At 40.5% G+C, this 26,236-nt stretch overlaps 1 protein-coding gene across 1 annotated transcript in view; it reads left to right on the top strand.

Annotated features, from left to right (window-relative positions):
- LOC120533523 (zinc finger protein 135-like) overlaps positions 1-26,236 on the top strand; it is a 39,092-nt gene that overhangs the window by 7,060 nt on the left and 5,796 nt on the right. Inside the window, exon 2 of the mRNA XM_039760449.1 lies at positions 16,151-16,606. Coding sequence (XP_039616383.1) covers positions 16,186-16,606 — 421 coding nt within the window. The 5' untranslated portion in view covers positions 16,151-16,185. The remainder of the gene's footprint in view (positions 1-16,150; positions 16,607-26,236) is intronic.

Genomic DNA, 26,236 nt, shown 5'->3' with positions numbered 1-26,236 from the left:
GCCTGTGACATGAAATGAAAAGTGACATCCATCACATGCAATCTGCAAGCAAAAGGAAGATTAATATTTCAAAGTGTGCTTGGTCTTTTTTTTTTTTTTTATGGGATACATTATTAGATTAGTTTATTGATTCCAAGGACAAATTTAGATGCATACAACAGCAGAAACACAAAAATACTGACTCACAGGACGAATACAATCAAACAGTCAATAAACATATATTGTGCATAAATTTCAAAATGATCGTGGAGCTGTATATGCATTTATTTTGGCATGTCAGGAGGATGCACTGAATTGCCTGATGACAGCGGGCAGAAAGGACCAAACCAAACCCCCAAGAGGGTGGGCACATTTCTGCAGTCAATGTCCCAGAATGCACAGTAGAGAAGAAAATCCTATAGATGCATGTAAGTGTATTAAAGACATTGTAAAATAAAACACTGCATAGATAAAAATGTGCCCAAAGAGCAGACAGGGGGCTCCTATTACTCTGGCAAAGGCCCAGCTGTGGACATGAGTGTCCAGTCAAGGGGTTAAGACAGATGAGCACAGTAGGCATGAGGATTATACAGAAGGCTTCCTTATGTCTTTTTAAATACATTTTGAACAAGGTTACCTGACCTGTGCTCATTTTGCAAGGAGCTGAAATGGGTTACGTTACACATTTCCACAGCATTATGTTAGAGGTTGAAATGAGTGTCTCCTCAAGTATGAACGGACCAAAGGGTAAATTAGATAAGAGAGGGCTGTAGAAGACCGCATGATGAAAGCAGTGTATGTTACAGACATGCTGAACGTTTTTTCATACAGATTGACCTCGTAGATCATCTGAGCAGTGTTTACTTGTCATTCCACGCACTTGATTTTAAAACAAACGTGGATAGAGCCCTCTCTGTTCTGGAACTGCCTCCATCTTGATATTAGAACATCTAATTCTGTACGTACAGTACATTAAAACCTGACTAAAACACATTCTTTTAGACAAGCATTTATTTGTTAAAATACACAATAGACAGATATTAAACAACTTATGTTTGGTTTTAGTTATGATGGCTTGTTAATTTTTTATACAGATTTTAATGAAATATTGTAATAGTTATTTTAGTTTTTGTATGCCTTTTTGTTTTGTCATTGGAGAGCACTTTGTGCATATCGCTTGAAAAGTGCTTTATAAATAAAACGAATGAAATGATGGGATGAAAGGACACAGTAGATATAGATAACTGCCTACGATGATGAGTTTTTTTTTTAACTGTTTATTTTGGAATCGGCACACAAAAGAGTTATCTTTGGGAATGGGTGTCTGCTCTAGTGGGTGGGATGGTGGGCCACAGTTGACATGAAGGTTGGATTTTCTTCTAACCAAGTTCACAATCGGTGATAACTTAATAATTGGTTTTATTTAATTAGCTGGTCTTTGTTTCTCTTATTCTGAATTCAGAAAAACACAGCAGTAGGGTTTTTATATTTATGACTAGCAAAATACCCGCGTTTCGCAGCGGCAAAGTACTGCCTTAAAATTTTTATTAAGAAGAAAATTAAACCTTTTTAAACTGAGGGAAAAAATACCAATAATTGTTTGTTAAGGATCTCTTTGTATACCACATTGTGAGTTCGGCCCTCCAGTTGTAATATGACCAAGCTGTGTGCTGAGCTTACTCTTGAGCATGTAACGTACAGTTGGCCATGTGAACAGTAATCTTGTTTCAAATCTCACAGCTTGGATTGCTGCTGTCATAATCAGTTTGAGTTTCATGGTTTGTTTCAATGACGACAGTATTTGTAGGACTTGTGTTGAAGTGACATTCGGCATCTGTCAAGCGTTGTAAGTAATAGGGCTGTGCGATATGACCAAAATCTTATATCCCGATATTTCATTTCATATCCCGGTATCACGATATAGGACATTTTCTTTGTATTCAGTGAATAGTTTATATAATCACCACTCCTTTTTTTTTTCATTTAAATTAAAAAAATCAAAATGAGAAGTACTCAACTTGTAATTATTTCTGTTCTTTTATTTAGAACATTTGAGCAAATGTTTGACTTAGAATGTAAACATAAAATGTTAATGTATCAAATATAAAACACTTTTCAAAAACAAATTACTAAAGGCCCAATATAAAATACTGCTATATAAAATGCCTGACATAAACAAAATGTGAACTGTAGCAGCAATAACTCTCACAACATATATTAAATATAAAAGGATCAAAGCACTAACAACTAAACTATATAAGGCCAATAAACCCTTTAAACAAAATAAATACAAGTCTAACATTAACTGTCAAAACCAAATGTAAACATTGTACTTCAAACTGTAGCAGCAATAAGGCTTACGACAAAATATATTAAATATATAATATTAAATATAATATTTTTAGGCTACATTCTAGTAGAATGTTAATTTGCACATCATAGTGTGGCAAATCTCTGTTAATGAGTTACAGCTGATCGCCCCGTGCGTGGGACTGGACAGCGCTAACGTGTTGATGCCGTCCAGCCCCAAGCACGGGGCGATCCGCGGTAACTCGTTAACGGAGATTTGCTGTGTTAATGCAGTTGTGGCGTGAACGTAATTTTAACAAGATTAACGCTGACAGCAAACGCTGCAGGGAAAATTATGCCTTAAGCAAATTGTTTTGGTAGCAATTAATCTTCCAAGCTTTTAACATGCTCGTTTAAATAGTACCTTTACAACTGTAATATCCTACGTGGCCTGCCTCTCAGTTGTAAACTCTCTGCATGCTCGCTCACGTGCTTTTTGTGGAGGTGGTAGAAGAGGTTTGTCGTGTTGGAGTCTGTGGTAGCGATCGGTTTGCAGCATAATTTGCACAGTACCGTTTTCTGGTCCGTGTCAGACTCTTCAAATCCAAACCATCTCCATACTACAGAGGTAGCCCCTCGTTTAGGAACAAGGTCCTTCTGTGTGGAGCTACCTGGTGTTGCCTTGTCTTCATCAGCCATGCTAGTGTGTCTGCATCCACGTGGTGGCCATCAAAACAATGAAAAAAATATTGCCGTAAACAGTTTATTTTGCGACACCACGAAACAAACGATAGCGTAATGTGCAGCGATAGACGTTTTCATATTGTCATCCGATATATATCGTTATATCGAACAGCCCTAGTAAGTATACAACCGGTTTCATCGATAACTTCACATCCAGCTTTTGAGAGTTTAAACATTCATAAACATCAAAGTGTCCACTACTGAAATCGTCACCTGTGAATCTAAGATGTTTAAGAGGCATTGGCGGTTGTCGAAAGGTGTAAAATATTTGGCCATTTCGGTACACTTGAAAGCGACAACCGAACAATTCAGCGGCAGCCATCAACTCACATGCAGAACCATAGGTGAAGGGCTTAAGCATTTCACTCTTCTAGTGCTCCTGTGTAGTATAATTATCTCCTGTACCGTCATCAGTCCACACCTTGAACCTGTCCCAGTCATTCAATACATAAGACACAATGTTCCTCCGGATATCAAGAGTGAGCCTGATATGGCCGTGCAATATGTAACAAAGAGAATGGAAAAGGCAGGTGGTATCTCTGGGCATGGAAACCACTCAGTAAGTGACAGTTCTTTGATCGATGGTGATCACCTCGATAGACATGTTAATGGGGGTACGGTTGGAATGATAAAGGAAATGGGTACCTGAACAATGTAAAGTAAGTCTAAAATACCTATACAATAACTATAATTGTAATAAATGAACAATAAAACAGCGGAGAAGCCATGTATTAAATAAAAAGGCTGTAGTTATCAGCAGGGAAACGTGAATCCCGTGGCGAATCAAAGGAAGGGAATGTAGAGACTGGAGTGACGGACGGCCTTATATAGGCAGGCAGCCAGCAACGTGGGATGTGTTGGGATGGGGGACCAAAAACACCTCACACGGTGACCGAGCTGCATGCTATGGACGTATATATGTACGTAAGTAGGATTCAGTTAGCGTTGGGGAACCCGCGTACCAAATTTCTTGAAGATGAACCCATAAGTAACAAAGACCGTTGAAAAGTTCAATATGGCGGCCGACAGTGGCATCATACGAAATGAAACCTGCTTAACTTTTGTAAGTAAGCTGTAAGGAATGAGCCTGCCAAATTTCAGCCTTCTACCTACACGGGAAGTTGGAGAATTAGTGATGAGTAAGTCAGTGAGTGAGTGAGGGCTTTCCCTTTTATTAGTATAGATACTAGAGTGCTCCGCTCCCTGCTCGCTTCACTCGCCCACCCCCGGGTTTGATTTACTGGATATACAATTTAAAGAGATTATTTTCATGGGAATTGTTATATATGCATTATTTTCACTTTTACTTTAAAACTTTTGTAAAAACGATAATTGTAACCACGTCCGGGGCCTGAAATAAAGGACATCTCTTTCTTGCAGGGCGTATAACGCTTCTCGTGTTCGTGTTTTGGGAGGGGGGCTGAATGAGTGCTAAGGAAAAGTGGTCGGATCATCAGCTGTCTTTCTGCTGCTGCTGGCGAGTTGCGTGTTTTGCTTGTTGCTTGTCGTTGTTTTAAGAGTTGGGAGCACATGAAGCATGTCTGCCAAAAGCATTCCAATAACTGCTAGGTTAGATGTCCGTGAACTTGTTTTAAATGTTGCCTCATGTGACCTTATAAAAACAATACTTGTCCTTTATTTCCAGCCCCAGGTGTGGTGAAATCTTTCTCGTAGGATGTATTATGCTGCTCGTGTTGGGGGCAGCTAAACGCATGCTAAGGAGAAGCAGTCGGATCATCTGCTGCTGGTGAGCTGTCTGTTCTGCTTGTTGCGCTGCCCGATCATTTCAAAGCCTGTACAGCAGCTGCCCTTTTACCATTTCGTGTCTCTGCCGCTAGCGTTTGTGAATGGGGGCCGGGGGGGTCAGGGTGGCTGAACACACGCTAAGGAGAAGTGGTCGGATCATCTGCTGGCGAGCTGCATGTTTTGCTTGTTGCTTGTCGTTGTTTTAAGAGCTGGGAGCAAGTTAAAGTGTGTCTCGCAGGACTTCAGATTGTCTTCTGAGAAGATCATGTCTCGTCTCCCTCCTAAAGATTTTTTTTTATAATAGAGAGATTTAGAAATATTTATATATTTTTTAGCTATAGCTTTGTGAGAAGTCAAACAAAATGACACCTTTTTTTTGGCTAACTCAAACGATGACAATATCCAACTGCTTATGTGATGTCTAGACATCAGGGATCACATAAGCAGTTGCATATTGTCATCTTTTGAGTTAGCCAAAAAAAGGTGTCATTTTGTTTGACTTCTCACTACATCCATAATGGCTAACATGGGACAACACCCTAGTACTACTTTCTATAGCTTTAAATGCTTCAATCCCTTCTGTTTTCCTATTACTATTAATAATCCATTTTATTATTATTTTGTTTCCCTTTTCCTGTAAGTTTGCTCTCTTTATTTAATCCTAATAGTGACAATTAGCAACAAGCAGAGCAGACACTCAGGATGATGAAAGCTGCAACTACCCATTCATTTGTAAATAATGAATTAAATAACCAGAACACCTGAAAAAAGCAGACTGTTAATCAGGATGAAAATACTATTAACGAATTACCAAAAAGCAAAAAAAAAAACAAACTATATATTCCCTTTATAAGTGGTTACTTAGTACATTCTAGCAAAAATTTACCAAACTTAGTTTTGTAACTTTTACATTGACCCCAAAAAGCTAAAAATGGGAAATTAAACAATTAGGTTAGGAGACCGATTGAAAAATGGAATTTGTTTGGTTCAGATACCTGCAGCCCCAGGGGGTCCCCCAGGACTATGTTTGGGAACCACTACTGCTGTATAGAAGACGGCCTATATGCTGTTTTAAAGAAGGTTTGAACAGTTCTAGCTGTCAAATGTGCAAGTAGCAGAATCTTAACTCAGGTGTAGCCGCGAGTGGCAGCCTTTCCAGCAGCTCCGTTTTATGACTTTAATCTTTCTACCTTTTTCTCTATTTCACTGATCACTCCTTCCACTTGCTTTTATGTGGACTCGTTCCATGGACACTTTTTAGTACTTTTTTTTGTGAATTTCCTCTATCTACCTACCTACCCACCTACCAACCAACCAAAAGACTGAGGAATGCTATAGAGATGCTTTCAGTCAGTTATAATCTCCTCCATCCCATGTAGCACACAGGGAAAACTGAGGAGTTTGTATAGGCAATCACTACCTACTGTGAGAAGGAGCTTTCTCCCCATTTTAAAGCAGTTGTCATCACAGGTAAGGGATTTTTTTTTTTTTTTGATAGAACTTAAATGGTTTCATTTACACAGTAACCGCTCATATAGCAAAGAAATAACATTTGAGTTCCACAACATAAATGTTTCTATGGCTGCTTTTGTTTCATTTTTTGGCCAAGTTAAAGTAAAATGACGAGTTCTAAGCAAACCAGGCAAGATAACTTGGCTGAAACATTGAACAACAATCAAAGCCTTCCAGTAAGACAGGGAAACTGCCTAAATAAACATTTAAGATCGAGAGACCATAATATTTCGGAGCCGACGAGTACATTTTTTGAAATGCCTTTGTAAAGAGTTCTTGGGTGTCAAGTAGGGCTGGACAATATCGGGGTGGTTTGGGAATCTTAATTCGTGATATCTTGAATATCGTGATATCGTGAATCTTGATTTTTTTTTCATATCAATCAATATTGCTATATATCACGATATAAGTCAAATCACTTTCTGTCGAGCTTAAAGGTTCTTTTTTATATCATAAGGTTAATTTTGTTTTTTATATATTTTTCTGTCAAAAGCTAAACATAACAAATATACTGTAGAACATTATATAACTATTTCAGATAAATAAAATAGGTATATATAATAAACTAAAATTTTAATTTGGACAGTGAGTGTCTGGTCTTGTGAGGGTCCTGATAAAAACCAAGATCCAGTCTATTAATGACCTCTTAGGCAGAACCATCAGCAGTGTGTCTGTCTGCGGAGAGAGTGTCGACCTTGTCGAGAGGTTTATTGACCTCAGCGGTGACATTCATGTCTCTGGTGACTCTTCCTATGAAGTCAGCAGACAGATTGGGAGAGCATTGGGGGGGGTCATGAGGTCACTGGAAAGGGTTGTGTGGTGCTCCCGATATCTGTGAAAGAGGATGAAGGTCCAAGTCTTTAGAGTCCTGGTGCTTCCTGTCCTGCTCTATGCTTGTGAGACATGGACGCTATCCAGTGACCTGAGACGAAGACTGGACTCCTTTGGTACTGTGTCTCTTTGCAGAATCCTTGGGTACCGCTGGTTTGACTTTGTGTTGCTCAAGGAGTCCTGAATGAGGCACATGACCTGCATTGTGAGTGAGGGTCAGTTACAGCACTACGGCCATGTGGTGTGATTCCCGAGGGTGATCTGGCGCTCATGATCCTCATTGTTGAGGACATGAGAGGCTGGACAAATGTCAAGGGGACGTCCATATAACATCTGACTGCAGCAGGTAGAGGGTCATTTCCAGAGGGTTGGACTTGACCATGTGTCTTCCTTTGGGTGGGCTTGCCAACCACAACCCTGAGCTGCTTTGTCGTGTGGTGGGTGTGGCAATGTGTTGTACCAGTGTATGCTCCCCAACCTGACCTGACCTGAAAAGCTTCAAGTGGTACAGGAGAACAGAAACAAAATACACAACTACATTCTTTGTGGTCAATTCCAAATAAAACCGGTAATACAAAATAAACAAAAGTCTCAATTCTAACCGGTACAAATACGTTTTACAGGAGAATGTACTAAATTTGTTGGTCAGTTTAGGATAAAAAAAAAAATTAATCTGAAACTAAAATCTTAAAAGCTTTCACTTTCATTTTAGTGGAAAATGCAAAGTAAATTCATTGGTCAGTTCCAAATAAATGAAGTAGATATTAGTACTTCTTTCGGCTGCTCCTGTTAGGGGTCGCCACATCGGATCATCTTCTTCCATATCTTTTTGTCCTCCATCTTCTTCTGTCACACCCATCACCTGCATGTCCTCTCTCACCACATCCAGGTCTTCCTCTTCTCCTCTTGCCTGGCAGCTCCATCCTTAGCATCCTTCTCCCAATATACCCCTCATCTCTCCTCTGCACAGGTGGAGGACTTTGCCTCCCAACCGTCCAACCTGAGCTGACCCTCTAATGTCATCATTTCTAATCCTGTCCATCCTTGTCACACCCAAAGCAAATCTTAACATCTTTAACTCTGCCACCTCCAGCTCTGTCTTCTGCTTTTTTTTTTTTTTTTTGCATTAACACTAGAATTATCAGAGCCTACGCAAAAACTCACACTTCTCCACCAGCGTCTTTTGTCATCTAAATGTGCTGATAAAAATCAGGCTGCAAGCGCCTGGCTATTCCATCCCCCCACCGACTTAGAACGTTCACAAACTTCTCCCAGCTTATGCCTTGATTGATTATCTGGGAGTGAAGTGGAGTTTTAGAGTGGAAATAATAGATCATTATTTGGAACACACACATTTCACGTGTGTTCCGTTTCTACAGTAATCTGTGTACACACATTGTTAAAACAGAAACGTTTTTCATATTTTAGTAATAAATGTTACAAACTGTAGGCATAAACTATAAAATGTGTGAAGCCTGAAGTCCAAAGATCAAATAAACATTTTCACAAAAGGTTCAAGCGTGATACAACAGCTTCCGTGGCGTACTTGTAAGATTTGCTGACTCAGAGGCTTGCTGTGCCTCAGAGATCCCAGTTCGATTCTTTTTAAACTTCGCCGCTCTGCCTGCCTGCCTGAACTCCCCGTCTATCTATATAGTAATAACAGTAATTTTATTATTACTAGGCTGACCCGCCTTTTAAGGCGACCGACTTTTAAGTTGACCACTTCTTAAGGCAATTCAATATGTAGATCAATTTGATATTTTATACAAACTCATTAATTTGGTTATATTGCATTTGAGCTGTATTACTTTAATACTCGTAGTTTCTGTTATTTTTGTGATGAAATTTAAACTTTTTTTTATATTAAGGTCGCCCTTTTGAACCCCCCTGATATTTACTACGCGGTGAGGCATTTGTACTCCATCAACATTAATTATTTCCAGAGACATAATTTTGTCTATTTTTCCAGCGCATCGCGCACAAAAGCAAGGGAACAATGGGAGCACCAGAACTCTGCTAACATCATGTCGCTTCGTACCGTAAGCTGCAAGTAGTAAGTCTGTGATAAGCGGAATACCGCTACGCTTTCCACTCGCGGGACGGAAGGACAATCCCGACCGCTTTTATATAGTAAGAAAGAAAGAAGAAGATATCGCACAGTCTGGAGTAGAAAATCATCTTTTACCTGGAAAAACGAAACTACAAATCCCATCATGCATTGCAAAATGGACGGGGCGTTTGTGAAACTCCGCGCCTGCGTAGCACTCACAGGACGGAAGGACAATCCCGACCGCTTTTTATATAGAAGGATGTAGCAGCTTCCCTGTCTGCCTATCATCTAGTGCCCGCCCTTCCTATCTATCTATATATCTATCCCCTTAGCTGTTTTTTTTTATATATCTATTATACAGTGCCTATGGGGTGCAAAACATGCAATTACAATGATTTTTGGAATATGTAAAGTCATTCCTGAATATATAAAGTAATTCTTGAATATATAAAGTCAGTGTCAGAATATGTAGGTATTAGTACAAAATCTAAAAAAAAAAACCAACCTCCTATACTGTATTTCTTCATTTGTATAGATTAAAATGATTTTGAATTGTTGGGAAACAAACTCCACACTACTGAATTCCTCGGAAAACTTCATGAGTTCTGTCAACAATGTATGAACTATGTCTTATGTTTCTGTTGAGGAAAAGTTCTAATTCTTTATCATTTTATCACCAGCCCTTGTATCGAGTAATGAATTTATTATTAGTGATATTTTACTAAATCTAATTTCTCACATTTCTTCATTAATAAGCCCTCTTTAAAGAATTTAAATCATTGGTAACAGAGCTTGTAGTACTTATGCCAAAATGGTTGAAGATACAGTCATTTGCCAATACCTTTTTAACAAAGTCCTCTGTCCTCCATCAAACACAGAGCACTTTGCTAAAAGCAGTCACATGTGACACCCCTGTAAGCTTAGAAAGCTACTTCATGACATCACTGTACGGGTGGAAACAGTGAGCAGGTGGCTCTACGTAAGCATTACCGATGGGCAGGATGGCGTTTTACACAGAACGTGTGAAATCAAGAGCGTGATGATGTGCAAAGATGCTCAAACGTGACAGCATGATGCTCTCATCCCTGTGCTTGACAGTTGAGATGGCGTTCCTTGGCTTGCAAGCCTCTGCCTTATTTCACCAAACATAATGATGGTCATTATGGCCAAACAGTTCAGTCTTTGATTCGTCAGACCAGAGGACATTTCTCTAGATCTTTGTCCCCATGTGCCATTGCAAAATTCAATCTGACTTTTTATGGCGGCTTAGGAGCAGCGGCTTCTTCCTTGCCGAGCAGCTATTCGGGTGATGTCGATATTAGACTCGTTTTAACTATGGATATCTAGACTTGTCTACCTGTGTCCTCCAGCATCGTCACAAGGTCCTCTGCTGTTGTTCTGGGATTGATGAGCACTTTTGTGCCAAAGTCTGTTCTTCTCTAAGAGACACAATGCATCTCCTTCCTGAGTGGTGTGACGGCTGTGTGGCCCGTTGGTGTTTATACTTGTATATTAATGTTTATACAGATGAGCGTGAGAACTTCAGGCGTCTGGTAATTGTTCCCAAGGATAAACCAGCTTTGTGGTTGTCCACCAATTTTTTTCTGTAGTCTTGGCTGATTTCTTTTGATTTTCCCTATTATGTCCAACAAAGAGGCAGTGAGTTTGATGGTAGGTCTTAACATCCACCTACAGTACATGTTGACTCCAATCCAGCGAATTGTCTCATTTGCCTAAAGGCTTAAAGCTGTTTAAAGGCACAGTTAACAAAGTGGATGTAAACTTGTGACCTAGTCAATAAAAATTGATATATTCCGAGGTCTGCGGGTATGGAAAAAAATACTTTTGCCCTGCACAAAGCAGATGTCTTAAATGATACGCCAAATTTATAGTTTTTCTTAGCATAAAATCTGTGTTAGGACTTATAAAGTGAGAATTCACCATAAGTGTATGGAAACTTGGGAGTTCAATTGCATTAATTTATGCGCCCAGCAAGACAGGTGTAATTCACCTAGCCAGATGTCCTCAATATCATCAAGTTAGAAATTGCAGAACGTAACCGTTTGTTGCATTTGTCAACTTAATTGACTAACTTGAAACTAGTAGCATTTCAATTTTTTTTTGTTTGTTTTTGTTACATCATCAAAAACTCTAATTTCATCGTTTTCTTATTAAACCGATAACTGAACATAATTACATGTTGTAAGGCACTAGAGGTCAGTGTTGCCTCTTTCAAACAAACCAACAGACAGACACACTGCACACAGGGTAAAACCACCAAGAAGATATTTAATGTTTGTCTTCTTTAAATAGTGTTTCTTCAGCACCACAGCCACCAATAAACACCAGTAAATGAATACTAAATCACTACAATAATTACACAAATCTCTCGTCCACTCCTCCCAGCAAGCTCTGTCTTATTACCGCGTTACCCTGAAAACAAGACAGGGTCTTATATTAATTTTTCCTCCAAAAGACACACTAGGACTTATTTTCAGGGGATGTCTTGGTTTTTCCATGAACAAAAATCTATATTTCTCCCTATTATAAAAAAAAAAAATCTTCGAAAGCTTGGAAGGAGACGATACGTGATTTTCTCAAAGACACTTTAAACGACCCACAAGACAAGGCAGTTAGACCAAAGGACAGGCTTTTAAATGATTGACACTCAACACAACAGCAGTAAGACAGCGGCTGATCCGACCGCATCTCCTTAGCATGTGTTCAGCCCCCCCTTCAAAACGCCAGCGGCAGAGACGCGAAGTGACTGGCGCACCCCGGGGGCACAACCCCCTAGTATTCTGGAACAGAAATCTACATTTATTTAACTACAGTCATGTCATCATCTTCTGGAACATCATCATAACTCTCCAAACCCCCGAAATCCATTCTGAATTTCTTGCGACTCCATTTCCTTTAGAACAATTGGCCCCAATCTCTCATGTCTAGCAATAGAACTTTCCTTAAATGAGCACCTCTTGTCCATGTAGCCTGTTCGTAGTGCATTCGGATATCCAACTTCTTCTCTTTGCATAAAGATTTTTGCCCTGGGACTCCTCCACAATTCCTTTGTTGTACTCGGAATAGCTCTTTCTTTTTGCACTCCTCTTGTTTCAAAACACCGCTATTTCCTGTTCATCTGTGTACATACGGTAGCGGTAGGCGTTTATCGCTCATCCAAAGTCTCCTGTGCAGGATCGTAACTAGGGCTTATTTTGGGAGTAGGGCTTATATTACGAACATCCTGAAAAATCATGCCAGGGCTTATTTTCGGGCAAGCACAGTACCTCCCAACTCTGGCTCGCTTGCTGGGTTCACAGCAGTCCTTTATATAGTCACCTGGAGAATTTAGGTTTTAATCAGCCCACAAAGTACTTCCGTTGTCATAGTCCATTAGTACTTCCTGGCTAGGTAAGAATTTGTTCTCCCACAGTGTCCCCTGGTGGCACCCACGGTACCCAGCAGGGCTGTGCTGCCGAACTCAAGTCCCATAGTGCCCTGCGGGCATCTGGGGCACCGCTGCAGTCCAGGGAAGCTGCCATCTATCGTCTTTTCGGGGGTGGGAGGCAATGTCTTTAATAAGCTGCCTTCCATTACTGGAGTGTCCCGGCCGGGATAAACTGCTGGTTGTCCCTTACAATGTGTTAATCCTCATCCTAGCCACTTCACACTTGGTTAGCACCTGTCAAGTCTGAGGTCACGGTTCTTTCTCAGGAAGGAGTCCATTTTTCTTTTCAGGTGGTGAGGTGGCAGGGGAGCAGATACCCTTATTGGAGGAGTTCAGGTATTTTGGGCTCTTGCCCATGAGTGATGAAAAAGGGGAATGTGGAATTGTCAAGCAGGCTGGATCGGCAGCAGTTTTTCTATGGGCGCTGTTGGTGAAGAGGAAGCCGAGTCTAAAGCACAATTCTCGGTTTACCGGTTAATCTAGATCAGTGTCCTAATCGATGATGATGATCTGTTGGTAATGACTTGCAGAATAAGGTTGTGTGTACAAGCAACAGAAGTAAGATTTCTTCACAATGCAGCTGACTGAAGCTCTATGATAAGGTTAAGTAATCTGTGATTCAGAAGAACTTCAGAGTAGAGTCGCTTCTCTTCTGGATTAAGAGGAGCCAGTTGAGATGATTTGGGCATGTTGTAAGGGTGCTGTCCTGGGCACATTCCACTGGGCAGAGACCCTTCGGCGAACCAAGAACACACTGGTGGGATTATACAGGGTAACGGGACATTTTTAATTGACATTCAATGCACAAATAAACACATTACAATATTATTTAATTATGAAATGTATTATACAGGATATGCAGTTACTGACGGTAATAAATATTCATTTTATGTTTTGAAGCAAACATCATGATGGTGTTGTCCATTTCTCCATAGACATTCTGACAGCCTGTTGTGGAAATTCTGTATTGCTCAACATAACTTGTCAAGAGGAATGCCAGCAATTTCCTCTTCAATCCTCCTATTTGGTTCAGCAATGGTTGCAGGACGTGTGCGGTACACTTGGCTTTTAAGATGTCCCCCACAGAAACACAAATCGCAAAATAGTGAGATGCTGGAATCTTGGAGGCAATGGAATGTCACCGTTGAGTGAAATGATGCGCCTTCCAAACAATCGGCGAATACAGTAGCTGCCATCGATTGTCGGGCAATAGGCGAAGTGGCTCCACTTCGAAATTATGCACCCATGTTGTAATCGCAGTGACATCCTAATGTAATGATGCTGAAATTCCCTTTGCACAGCAGTCACACTGTCACCATTGTTATAAAAGGCTTTCACAGCGAATGCTTATTGTGCACCACTCCTCTGCTCCATTATAACTAAACGCCAAGGGTTTCTAAACAAGGTCCCAAGCAACTGCCGATGCCCCAGGGTCGCCAAAAAGTCCCATTTCCCTGCGCCACCCAGTATCTCTCAGCTGGCTTGGTGTAATGCCTGTGAATCCCCCAAGAACAGCTGAAATCTGTAGCGGGGGGCAGGGTGGTCTGAGCTGAACTGTTGCCCTCAGGAAAAGCAGTTTCAGAAAAATGAGATGAGTAGACAACATTAAATCCATCCATTAAATCCACACGTTACACTGCCATATAATTAAAAACAGAAAGCAGGTTGTAGTGGTTCAAAAGTTTAATAGAAGGCAGAAGTGATGGCATCAACTGATGCGCTTTTAAGTCTGTCGTTAATTGGACTTCGTATTTGTTAAACACTGCATTTTTGAAAGAATTGGCACAAAAAGAGGTAAAATCTCTGAAGTCTCGAGGCAACATTGTTGACTGCTTGACCCATAATGGAGAGCTTTGCCGATTTAAATTTATAATGCCAGAGAAAAATCGGATTTTTTTTATAATGAGCAGATAATGCAATCAGTGTGTGTTAATGTAATGGAAATACAGGAGGCGCATTTACTTTACTTGATGTCTGCTGACGGAGAGATGTTCTGTTCTGCACTTCACAGTTAATGTACCTCAAGCAGCAGGAGAAGTGAGCTGGTGTACCAGCAGCTTGCCCATCTGTGCATCTCCCAGCATTCAATTGATCTTGCAACGGGGAACAGCTTGTCAGACAAGTAAAAGAGGAAAATCTACAAAATACACAAGTTGAAGTGACCTCTCTCAAGGTTAATCTGAAACACTAAACTGATAGGCAGTTGAAGTCCCACAGAATGTTTCTCTGTGGTTAGATAGAGGAGTTTGCAGATTTGCCTATACTTTTTAATTTGGGAGTTTTAAAAAAGTCAGCTTTTTTTGCAGTGTGGTCGATTTCAGGTATCTCAATAAAAGTGAACTTTAACAATAAGCTTCTTTTGAAGAATAAGTGTGCCAAATTTGAATCATTCTCCTGGGAGTCCACTTGTTTCATACAGATATGGATGGTAAGAGAGACCGACAGAGTGATCTCTTTACATACAACATACACCTAAAAATGGTGATAGATGCTTTTTGGATCATTTGTTGAATTCAGATAGAATGTCCCAATCATAACTGATAAGTGCAATAACGTTAATACAGCACTGTTAGATTGGGGTCAAAGGGGTTATCATTTCAAAGCCCCCACTGTTCGCCTCGTTACTATGATTTGGTATCTGCAAACAGTCTGTCTTGACAGGTTCTCCTCATTGGTACAAAATCAACATTATCCAAAACTGATGACTTTTCCTTTGTTATTGATAATTCCTCTGTCTCCCCTTCCCCACAGGTGTTATCCTTGACAGTACGTTATCTTTTCAGTCCCACATCAATAACATCTCCCGGTGTGCATATTTCCACTTGCGTAACTTTAATCATATTCGCTCTTCCGAAACTCTCCACACCACTGCTATCCTTGTTCATAGCCTTGTCACTTCTTGTCTGGATTATTGCAATTCCCTTTTTTTTGGTCTTTCTCGCAGATCTCTTTATAAGCTTCAACCGGTCCAGAATTTAACTGCCCACATCATTACTAGAACCCCCTCTATTGACCATATCACTCCCGTCTTGCAGTAGCTTCAGTGGCTTCCAGTTCAGTTCCGAATTCACGAATTCAATTAAAAATTCTCCTACTAACCTCACCCCTCCATATCTGTCCGACTTCCTCCATGTTGTCATTCCCTCCTGCACCCTTAGATCCTCTTCCTCCATCCACTTGGCTGTCCCCTTTGTCTGTCTTACCACCATTCAGTTGCTCTGCTCCCCAGCTCTGGAACTCACTACCATCTGAGCTTAGAAATTTTGAATCATTTTCACATCTAAACTTAAAACTCGTCTGTTTAAGACTGCTTTTTCTCTTTGATTATAATTGCTCGGCCTGATTTTAATTTTTGTATTTCTTTTTTGTTTTGTTCATAATGTTTGTTTTATCTATTGTTCGGTGTCCTTGAGTGTTTAGAAGGGCGCCTACGAATAAATAAAATGTATTATTATTATTTTATGAAGTAGATACTATAAGAAGAAATTGTAGTGCATTCAGGCTTTTATTGGTTTGTCTGTTTGAACTAAAATATTTTCTTTCCACAGTGAGGAAGATTAATCTGCCATTTCCTGTAACTAACATGGAAGTGACTGAGGAGGATATGAAAGGCACGGAGAAAAGCTCTATAAATATTAAGGAGGAGGACTGTGACTGGGAACATGTGCACCCTAAACCAGAGAGTCTCTGCATTAAGAATGAGGATTATGAACAGGGGACAGTGGGCATTAAGGAAGAGCTTGAGGAGAAGCCTGTCATCGGTGACTTACACGACTATAAAATAATAGTCAAGGAGGAAGACTTTAAGTCAGAGTCCATCTGCCAGTTTGGGTGTCAGTATGGAGGTGTAAGTGGATTGGTCTGCCCTCACAGCAGAACCTTCCCTGTTGAGGAACATTCTGTTAACATGAAGTCTGAGGTTTATTCAGACACGGAGACCAGTGAGGAAGCCTCCAGGAGCATACCAGCAGGTCAGCCATCATCTATGAGTCAGTCTGGTGAAGGTAAGTGGAGTCTGAAAGTGAACATAAAGGGAAGGTCAAAAAAGTTGATATATGAGGGGGTACCCAAAAATAACCAGAATCTAAACCTGGCACACAATCTCGACTTATTTGCGAATTTCACCGCTAGGTGTAGCACACTTACAGTATTCAGTGGCAGTCTGCCAAGTGGTGTTGCTCTGTATTGTTCGTACGCCATTCCATGTTGTTTTTTCTTGGTGCTTTTTAAACGTGTTCTGCGATTATTTATTTATTTATTTTTTTGATGGTTTTATTATAAAGAACAGCAAGTCTGCGTTGAATTTTGTTTTCTCTTTTGGAAAATAGCTGCTGAAACTGTAGTGATGGCTTGAAACAGCTTTTAACACTTTAATTACCAAAGCCTACGAAAACTTCATAAATCCTTCCCACCTTAAATCTCTTTGCACCTCTCCGTCAGTGTCTTTTGTCTTGTAAATGTGTCTAAGCCTCAAGCAGCCTTCTCTCACATTCCTAACACCGCTGCACAAAGTTTTCTCAGCTCAAGTCTATTTACCTGTGTGTCAGTTGCTTAGAGTTGTATAGAGTGAGAAGTCAAGCATAGTGACACCTTTTATAAATACTATATCGTTATTTGGAACACATGCATTTCATGTGTGTTCCGTGTCTACAATCTATGTAAACACATCGTTAAAACAGAAACATTTTTCATGTTTTAGTAATAATTGAGAAAATGTAGACATGAAGTGTATAATGTGTGAAGCCTGAATTCCAAATATTAAAGAAACACTTTCACAAAAGGTACAAGTATAACAAAACAAGTGCACTTCTATCTATACTAATAAAAGGCAAAGCCCTCACTGACTCACTCATCACTAATTCTTCAACTTTCCGTGTAGGTAGAAGGCTGGAATTTCGCAGGCTCATTCCTTACAGCTTGTTTATAAAAGTTAGGCGGGTTTCATTTCGAAATTCTACGCATAACGGTCATAACTGAATCCTACTTACGTACATATATACGGCCACAGCCTGCAGCTCGGTCGCCGTGTGAGGCGGAGTTGTCACCCATTACCATGCCTCCCAATTACTTGGCTGCTTGCCTATATTCTGCCCCCCTTACCCACGCCTCCCACGTAATTGAGTGCCTGCCCATATAAGGTCGTACGTCGCCAGCAATCCAATAAACACGCTGCCGCTACGAGGCGCTTGTCATGCCTAAGACGAATACGATATTCACGAGATACAAGTTTAATGAGAAGACGCATGGTATAAACGAGACTTTTGCTCACTTTGTAATGGAGTTAAAATTGCTGGTGAAGGACTGTGCTTATGCAAATGAAGATGAGATGGTCAGGGATAGGATAGTGTTTGGCACAAACTCCGCAAAAGTGCGAAAGAAACTTAAGTGCTGGGTCTGAGCTAACATTAAATAAAGCCGTGGACATCGCAAGATCACACGAGATAGCAAACCTTCGATGCATGTACTCCGAGTGGCTCACGTGAACGGACTGTGAACGCAGTACGCACACAAAAAGCAAGAGCTCCAAAGAGGGCTGAGCAAAAAACGGATTACACAATTGAGAAGGCAGCAAAAGAATATGAAGCGAGTGACGCATACAAGCATATTCATAAGTGCAGCTACTGCAGAAACAAAGCACACAGTGGAAAAAGTCAATGTCCAGCTAAAGGAAGACAGTGCAAAAAATGTGGTAAATTGAACCACTTCGCTAAAGTTTGCATGACTAGGGAAGGTAAACCCGTGCATGTAGTGTGTGATGTCTCAGATAAAGAGGAAGACGAGCTGTTTATTGATGCAGTAAGAAAGGAACAACCCTCTGAATCTGAACAAACCTTTGTAGACATATTAATAGGAAAGCAAGGTGTAAAGCTTAAGTTTAAATTAAGTTCATAGACACGCTACCGCAAATATTCGCAGGCAAATCCACAACTTAATACCGGGAATGCCTGTTAAACATCTTAGATTCACGAGTACTGATTTGGGTAGTGAACACTTCGATGAATGAAACCTGTTATCTTTACAACGGTTGACAAACACGGAATGTAACTTGAACACAACACATCCTCCAAATACGAACCTGATTGAATGAAATAATGACAATCAAATCCTTGATGACAGCAACACTCATAACAGTGACAACACAATTACATTGTCAATCATGTTACGTTATTTTTAAAATGTTTCCTTTTCTTTTTCATAACTTCTTTAACACACTACTTCTCCGCTGCGAAGCGCGGATATTTTGCTAGTTCAAGAATATAACTGCAGAAAAAGAACCCACGTTAGGGTGCGACATTGACATGTCTTTAACATGCCTGCTTTGGTGGCGCAACAATAAGAACTGCTGACTGGTAATCAAAAGATCACAAGTTCGATCCCACACGACTCCATTTTGAGAAGTGAGCTGCTCTTATCTATACTAATAAAAGGCAAAGCCCTCACCCACTCACTCACTGACTCACTCACTCACTCACTCACTCATCACTAATTCTCCAACTTCCCGTGTGGGTGGAAGGCTGAAATTTGGTAGGTTCATTCCTTACAGCTTCCTTACAAAAGTTGGGCAGGTTTTATATCGAAATTCTACGCATAATGGTCATAACTGGAAGCAGTTTTTCTCCATTTACTGTAATGGAGATGAGCTTCAACGCCGTGGGGGCGGAGTTTCGTGTGACATCATCACGCCTCCCACGTAATCACGCAGTACATAGAAAACCAGGAAGACCTCAAAAAAGCGCTGAAGAAAACATGCATTATATAATTGAGAAGGCAACGAAACAATAAGAAGCGAGCGAGTGACATATACAACCATATTCATGAGTTCTGCTACTCCGGAAACAAAGCACGATGTAAACCTACACTTTAAATTAAGTTCATAGACAGGCTGCCGCTGGCGTTTTTGTAATTTAGTGCCTGCCCATATAAGGCCGTCCGTCAGCGGCAATCCAATAGCAAACTCCCACTAAATATTCACGGGTGAAGGACTGTGCTTATGGAGAGGAAGATGAGATGGTCAGGGTGGTGTTTGACACAAACTCGGCGAAACTGCGAGAGAAAGTTTTAAGTGCCAGGACTAAGGTAACATTAAATACAGCCACGGACATAGCATGAGATGGCACCAGCACAGCTGGGAACCTTCGATGCATGTACACCGAGTGGCTCACGTGAACTGACGCAGTGCACAGATAAAAAGCAACAGTTCCAAAGAGCGCTGAACAAAAACCGAATTACACAATTGAAAAGGCAGCAAAAATATGAAGCGTCTGATACATACAAGCATATTCATAAATCCAGCTACTGCGGAAACAAAGCAGACGGTGGAAAAAGTTAATGTCCCGCTAAAGGAAGACAGTGTAAAAAACCCGTGCATGCAGTGTGTCAGGTCTCAGATAAAGAAGAAGACGAGCTGTTTATTGATGCAGTAAGAAACTAATCGATGAATGAAACCTGTCATCTTTACAACGATTGACAAACACGGCATGTAACTTGAACACAACACATCCTACAAATACGAACCTGATTGAAAGAAATAATGATAATCAAATCCTTGATGACAGCAACACTCAGTAACACTCACAAAACAAATACTGTATATTGACAGTCATGTTACGTTATTTTTAAAATGTTCCCTTTTCTTTTTCTAGCTTTTTTAACACACTACTTCTCCGCTGCGATACGCGGGTATATATATATGTATATATATACCCCGATCTACATACTCGAATAATGGATACTTTATTCGCCATCAATGATTGTTTTGGTAAAGCCATACTCAGTGTATTCATTAGATGAACGGTAAAAAAGTAAGAGCGAGGGGAGGATGACTCATTGAGGCATGCAGGCTGTAGTGCGCGTCAACTCTATTTGAATTGCGCGATCACATTTGAAAAAATATATTTTTTCAAGTTCTATTTAGTCCATATGTGTCAAACTCAAGGGCGCGGGCCACATCCGGCCCGGCGTGTAATTATATCCGGCCCGCGAGATCATTTTATATATACTGTATTATTGTTATTAATGGCCCGGGTATATGAAGCGCTGGTAACACAATAAACTACAGATCCCATACAGGGCTCGCAAAATTTCAAAATCCCTGGTAGCCCTTCGGGCAGGCACTCTTCAGTTTTTGGTAGCCCAAAATAAATTTAAGTAGCCCGAATAAAAAAGATTATTTTTAATGTATAATATTGTAAAGGAAATAAAACATCAATCAAAAAATTGTTAAAACACAAATTACAACAACTGTATAAAAATTACAATCATCAACTCAAATATTTGGTTCTAATTGAACAGAAATTTCTATGAACTTGTAAGAACTGTGTAGAACATGAATCAGTCTGTGTCAGATTCTGAATCTGAAATTTCCACTGAAGTCACGGATGAGAAAATGCCACTCGGCGTTGAGGGCATAGCATCTCCTCCATCAGCTTTCTCTTCCTGTGCATCGGCCTCCATTTCACTGCTCTTTGTTCTTGTCGGAGTTTTATGATCCAGGTGTCTTGAACCTTTTCCAGAAAACATCCAGAAACGAATTGACTTGTCAGGGCAAAAAGATTCAACTGTTTCCCCATTAATGGAGAGTTGCATGCAGTCATTCAGTGTTTCAGGGTGTAGAGAGGTACGATGTGTTGTCTTCACTCGGTTCATGCAAGAAAATCCTCTCTCACAGATGGCTGTTGATGGACTAAGTGTCAGCATTAATTTCACCAGCAACAAGATATGAGAGAGGTGTTCTGGATTCTCAGAGAGGAGATCTCTGTACAAGCAATCAACTACCTTGCTACCCCGGTGTTCTGCAAGCCACATTTTAGATCCATCCATTCTTGTGGAATTTTCTCTTTCTCTTCCTCATCTAGCAAACTGGCAAAATGTGTGACAAGATAATCCACCTCTTCATTCCCATAATTTGCCAGCTCTTCTCTGGGGTATGGAAGAGTGGAAGGGTCAAAACTTTGAAACAAGAGAGGCTTTTCACGCAGATTTTTAAATCTATTGTCCATATACTTGACTGAGTTGTCAATAATCTTCTGAATCTCTGCACCAAAGGTGTCTTTGTCTGTACCCTCACCTCTTCTAGCAGGTCGCTGACTTTTTGTGAGCTGAGTTCCACAGTAGCAAATGCTACCATCCTCGTTCGCTGTGAACTTTGTGTCCAAGGTTTTCTGGTATTCTCCTGGTTTTGTTTTTAGGCTGAGTAAGCGTGATGTGGTGCTCTCAACTAACTGATTTGTTCGTGTGATGTTTAGGTTATCATGCTGAAAATCAGTACAGCACTTGGATAAGATGGTACTGTAGTCCAACATGAAATGCAGGAAGCGAACAAATTTCTCAGTCTTCATCTCCTGCACCACCCCCTTAGCTTTGGCTGCATCCTCGGACTTGACATCACTTCCTCCTGCCATGTTCTCCATATGAACAACAGTGGGAGTGTAATTTTTCCACAGCCTTCAGACATCTCAGCCGGCTTGGAAGCCACCGTGTGCTCTTCAGGCCACTGAAATGTGCCAGTTTCTCATTTAGCAGTTCACTTATTTCTGTCAGTTCTCTTCGCTTCTTTGGGGAATAGTAGTACATCTTAAAGATGGTTTTCAGTGTACCTTCAAATTTCACCAGGTACTCACAGCCTTTCACGCTATCCAGCACGGCTAGCTCTAACTTGTGTGCCACACAGTGGATTGTTATGATGTGGGGTATCCTCTGTTTCAGTCTCCCAGCTACTCCTGTTTTCTCACCCATCATCACTGCAGCACCATCAAAATTTGCACACACTACTTTCTTTTTCCATGTGTCTTCTCTGATACCCATGGTGTTCACTGCTTCATCAATAGCCTCTAAAATACCTGCAGCATTTGCACTCTTGACTGGCTGACATTTGATCATGTATGTGGATATGTCACCATTATCTCTCACATACCTGACATGAACCAACTCCTGTTCTATTATACCAGTGTCTGTACTGCCATCTGCAAGAATGGATAAGAACCTGCTTTCTTGAATTTCCTTTTCAATCTGGTCTCTTGAAATTTGTGCTATTGCTCCAATAAACTCTCTGCAAGCATGGTCATTGAGGTAAGTGGAACCAAGATCTAGGCCATTTGCTTTTTGAAGTTTGCAAAGACTGCTAAATTTTGCCAATGGTAGTTCACTCTTTGCAACATAGTACGCTGTTCTAAACAGCTTTTTCAAGACTTCTTGTTGTGCTTGGTTTATTTTTAGTATGGTTTTGCAATTGGTGTTTGTTCTGGGAAAGATGCTGCAGACTGAGCACCAATGCATTTCTTGTGATGCAGAGATTTCTCATGGGTTTTGATAGGGTCTTTCCTAAAATTACTGGTCCCAGTAACAAAGGCTTGTCGAGTCAGAAATCGAGGGAAACTCACGACACACCCGGCAGAACATTATGTTATTTAGCTTGTCATATTCCAGCCACAGAAATTCTTTTGTCCATGAAACCAAAAAGCTGCGCTTTCTTTTTGCCTCATAGTCTAATTTGTCATAACTTTTCCGCTTTGTGGTAGGCTTTTCTTTGGCTGTCCCTTCTTCACCCTGACCTGTCTTCTTTGGCTCAGCAGAACTAAAATACCTGCGTAAATCCATCTATTTTTACACACGCACACACAACGGTCAGCGATTTTTTAAATTCTCTGCGCAATCAACCTTTATCACATGTTTAAAGCTTGCTGCGGAGATTTCACTTCTCACTTTTGAATAGTAAACCAATGAGTGATAAACGATGTCAGAGGAATTGTGCGCAATTAATCTGTCACTGACCAATCAGTACTGCCGCTTTCTATACACAGTTCGCGACGCAAAGTGAAAGTAAAAAAACAAGCGCGAATTCAAACGCGATTTCAATATTTCACATATTGACAGTGGCTTATCGATGCCCGTAAATGACATAATTACCCAGCTACATTTGCGAAAGAATGCAAAAGCATTGCCATATATTTTTCCTTCCTATGATAGCCCGACGGGCAGGGCTGAGATAGATTTTGGTAGCCCGACTGGAAGACACAATAGCCCCGGGACGTCGGGCTAGCGATTTTGCGAGCCCTGCCATAATGCAACACTTAAGCGTTAATCAAGTCTACCATATGATGCTGCAAGTTATTGCGAAGCTAGAGTTATTGCGCACTGAGTTTGCACGGCGCTTTGGTGACTTTGAAGAACAAAAAAAGTCCATCTACATGCGGCTCGAACCTTGTGCATGTTTGGTAGCCCATATCTGTGTGAGAAGCTCTTCTCAGTGATAAAGACCAACAATACAGCACACAGGAGTCGCCTCACTGATGAGCACCTGCAATCCATCCTGAGAATCTCCACAACACAGAACCTCACACCAAACAGAAACGAACTTGTGGCCAAAAAAAGATGCCAGGTGACCAGCTCTAAAATGACATATGAGCAAAGACAACTGAATGATTTGATTTGTTATTGCACGTAAGAGCGGGAGTCAACCGTTTTAACAAACAGCGTATTGCACTGATACGAAATAGCTGTGTGTGTATATATGTAGATATGTATGTATATGTATATATATGTTTATATATGTGTGTGTGTATATATGTATATGTGTGTATATATGTGTGTGTATATATGTAGATATATATGTATGTATATATGTGTATATGTATAGATATGTATATATATATATATATTTATATATATATATATATATATATATATATATATATATATATATATATATACTAATAAAAGGCAAAGCCCTCACTCACTCACTGACTCATCACTAATTCTCCAACTTCCCGTGTGGGTGGAAGGCTGAAATTTGGCAGGTTCATTCCTTACAGCTTCCTTACAAAAGTTGGGCAGGTTTTATATCGAAATTCTACGCGTAATGGTCATAACTGGAAGCAGTTTTTCTCCATTTACTGTAATGGAGATGAGCTTCAACGCTGTGGGGGCGAGTTTCGTGTGACATCATCACGCCTCCCACGTAATCACGCAGTACATAGAAAACCAGGAAGACCTCAAAAGCGCTGAAGAAAACATGCATTATATAATTGAGAAGGCAGCGAAACAATAAGAAGCGGCGAGTGACATATACAACCATATTCATGAGTTCTGCTACTTCGGAAACAAAGCACGATGTAAACCTACACTTTAAATTAAGTTCATAGACAGGCTGCCGCTGGCGTTTGTAATTTAGTGCCTGCCCATATAAGGCCGTCCGTCAGCGGCAATCCAATAGCAAACTGCCACGGGTAAATATTCACGGGTGAAGGACTGTGCTTATGGAGAGGAAGATGAGATGGTCAGGGTGGTGTTTGACACAAACTCAGCCAAACTGCGAGAGAAAGTTTTAAGTGCCAGGACTAAGGTAACATTAAATACAGCCATGGACATAGCACGAGATGGCACCAGCACAGCTGGGAACCTTCGATGCAAGTACACCGAGTGGCTCACGTGAACTGACGCAGTGCACAGATAAAAGCAACAGTTCCAAAGAGCTGAACAAAACGAATTACACAATTGAAAAGGCAGCAAAAATATGAAGCGTCTGATAAGCATATTCATAAATGCAGCTACTGTGGAAACAAAGCACACGGTGGAAAAAGTCAATGTCCCGCTAAAGGAAGACAGTGTAAAAAAAACCTGTGCATGCAGTGTGTCAGGTCTCAGATAAAGAAGAAGACGAGCTGTTTATTGATGCAGTAAGAAACTAATCGATGAAAGAAACCTGTCATCTTTACAACGATTGACAAACACGGAATGTAACTTGAATACAACACATCATACAAATACGAACCTGATTGAAAGAAATAATGATAATCAAATCCTTGATGACAGCAACACTCAGTAACACTCACAAAACAAATACTGTATATTGACAGTCATGTTACGTTATTTTTTAAATGTTCCCTTTTCTTTTCTAGCTTTTTAACACACTACTTCTCGCTGCGATACGCGGGTATATATATATATATATATATATATATATATATATATCCCTCTACATACTCGAATAATGGATACTTTATTCGCCATCAATGATTGTTTTGGTAAAGCCATACTCAGTGTATTCATTAGATGAGCGGTAAAAAGTAAGAGCGAGGGAGGATGACTTATTGAGGCATGCAGGCTGTAGTCTGCGTCAACTCTATCTGAATTGCGCGATCACATTTGAAAAATATATCTTTTCAAGTTCTATTTAGTCCATATGTGTCAAACTCAAGGGCAGCGGCCACATCCGCCCGGCGTGTAATTATATCCGCGCGAGATCATTTTATATACTGTATTATTGTTATTAAAGCCCGGGTATATGAAGCGCTGGTAACACAATAAACTACAGATCCCATAATGCAGCGCTTCAGCTGCCTTGCCGAACACATACCGCTTACTAGAGTTATTGCGCACTGAGTTTGCACGGCGCTTTGGTGACTTTGAAGAACAAAAAAAGTCTGTCTACATGCGGCTCGAACATTGTGCATGTTTGGTAGCACATATCTGTGTGAGAAGCTCTTCTCAGTGATAAAGACCAACAAAACAGCACACAGGAGTCGCCTCACTGATGAGCACCTGCAGTCCATCCTGAGAATCTCCACAACACAGAACCTCACACAAACAGAAACGAACCTGTGGCCAAAAAAAGATGCCAGGCGTCCAGCTCTAAA

The sequence above is a fragment of the Polypterus senegalus genome, chromosome 8 (genome assembly GCF_016835505.1).
Source record: "Polypterus senegalus isolate Bchr_013 chromosome 8, ASM1683550v1, whole genome shotgun sequence".
Taxonomy (NCBI): Eukaryota; Metazoa; Chordata; class Cladistia; order Polypteriformes; family Polypteridae; genus Polypterus; species Polypterus senegalus.
Note: the sequence above shows the minus strand (reverse complement) of the source record. Positions and strands in the feature narration are given on the sequence as shown.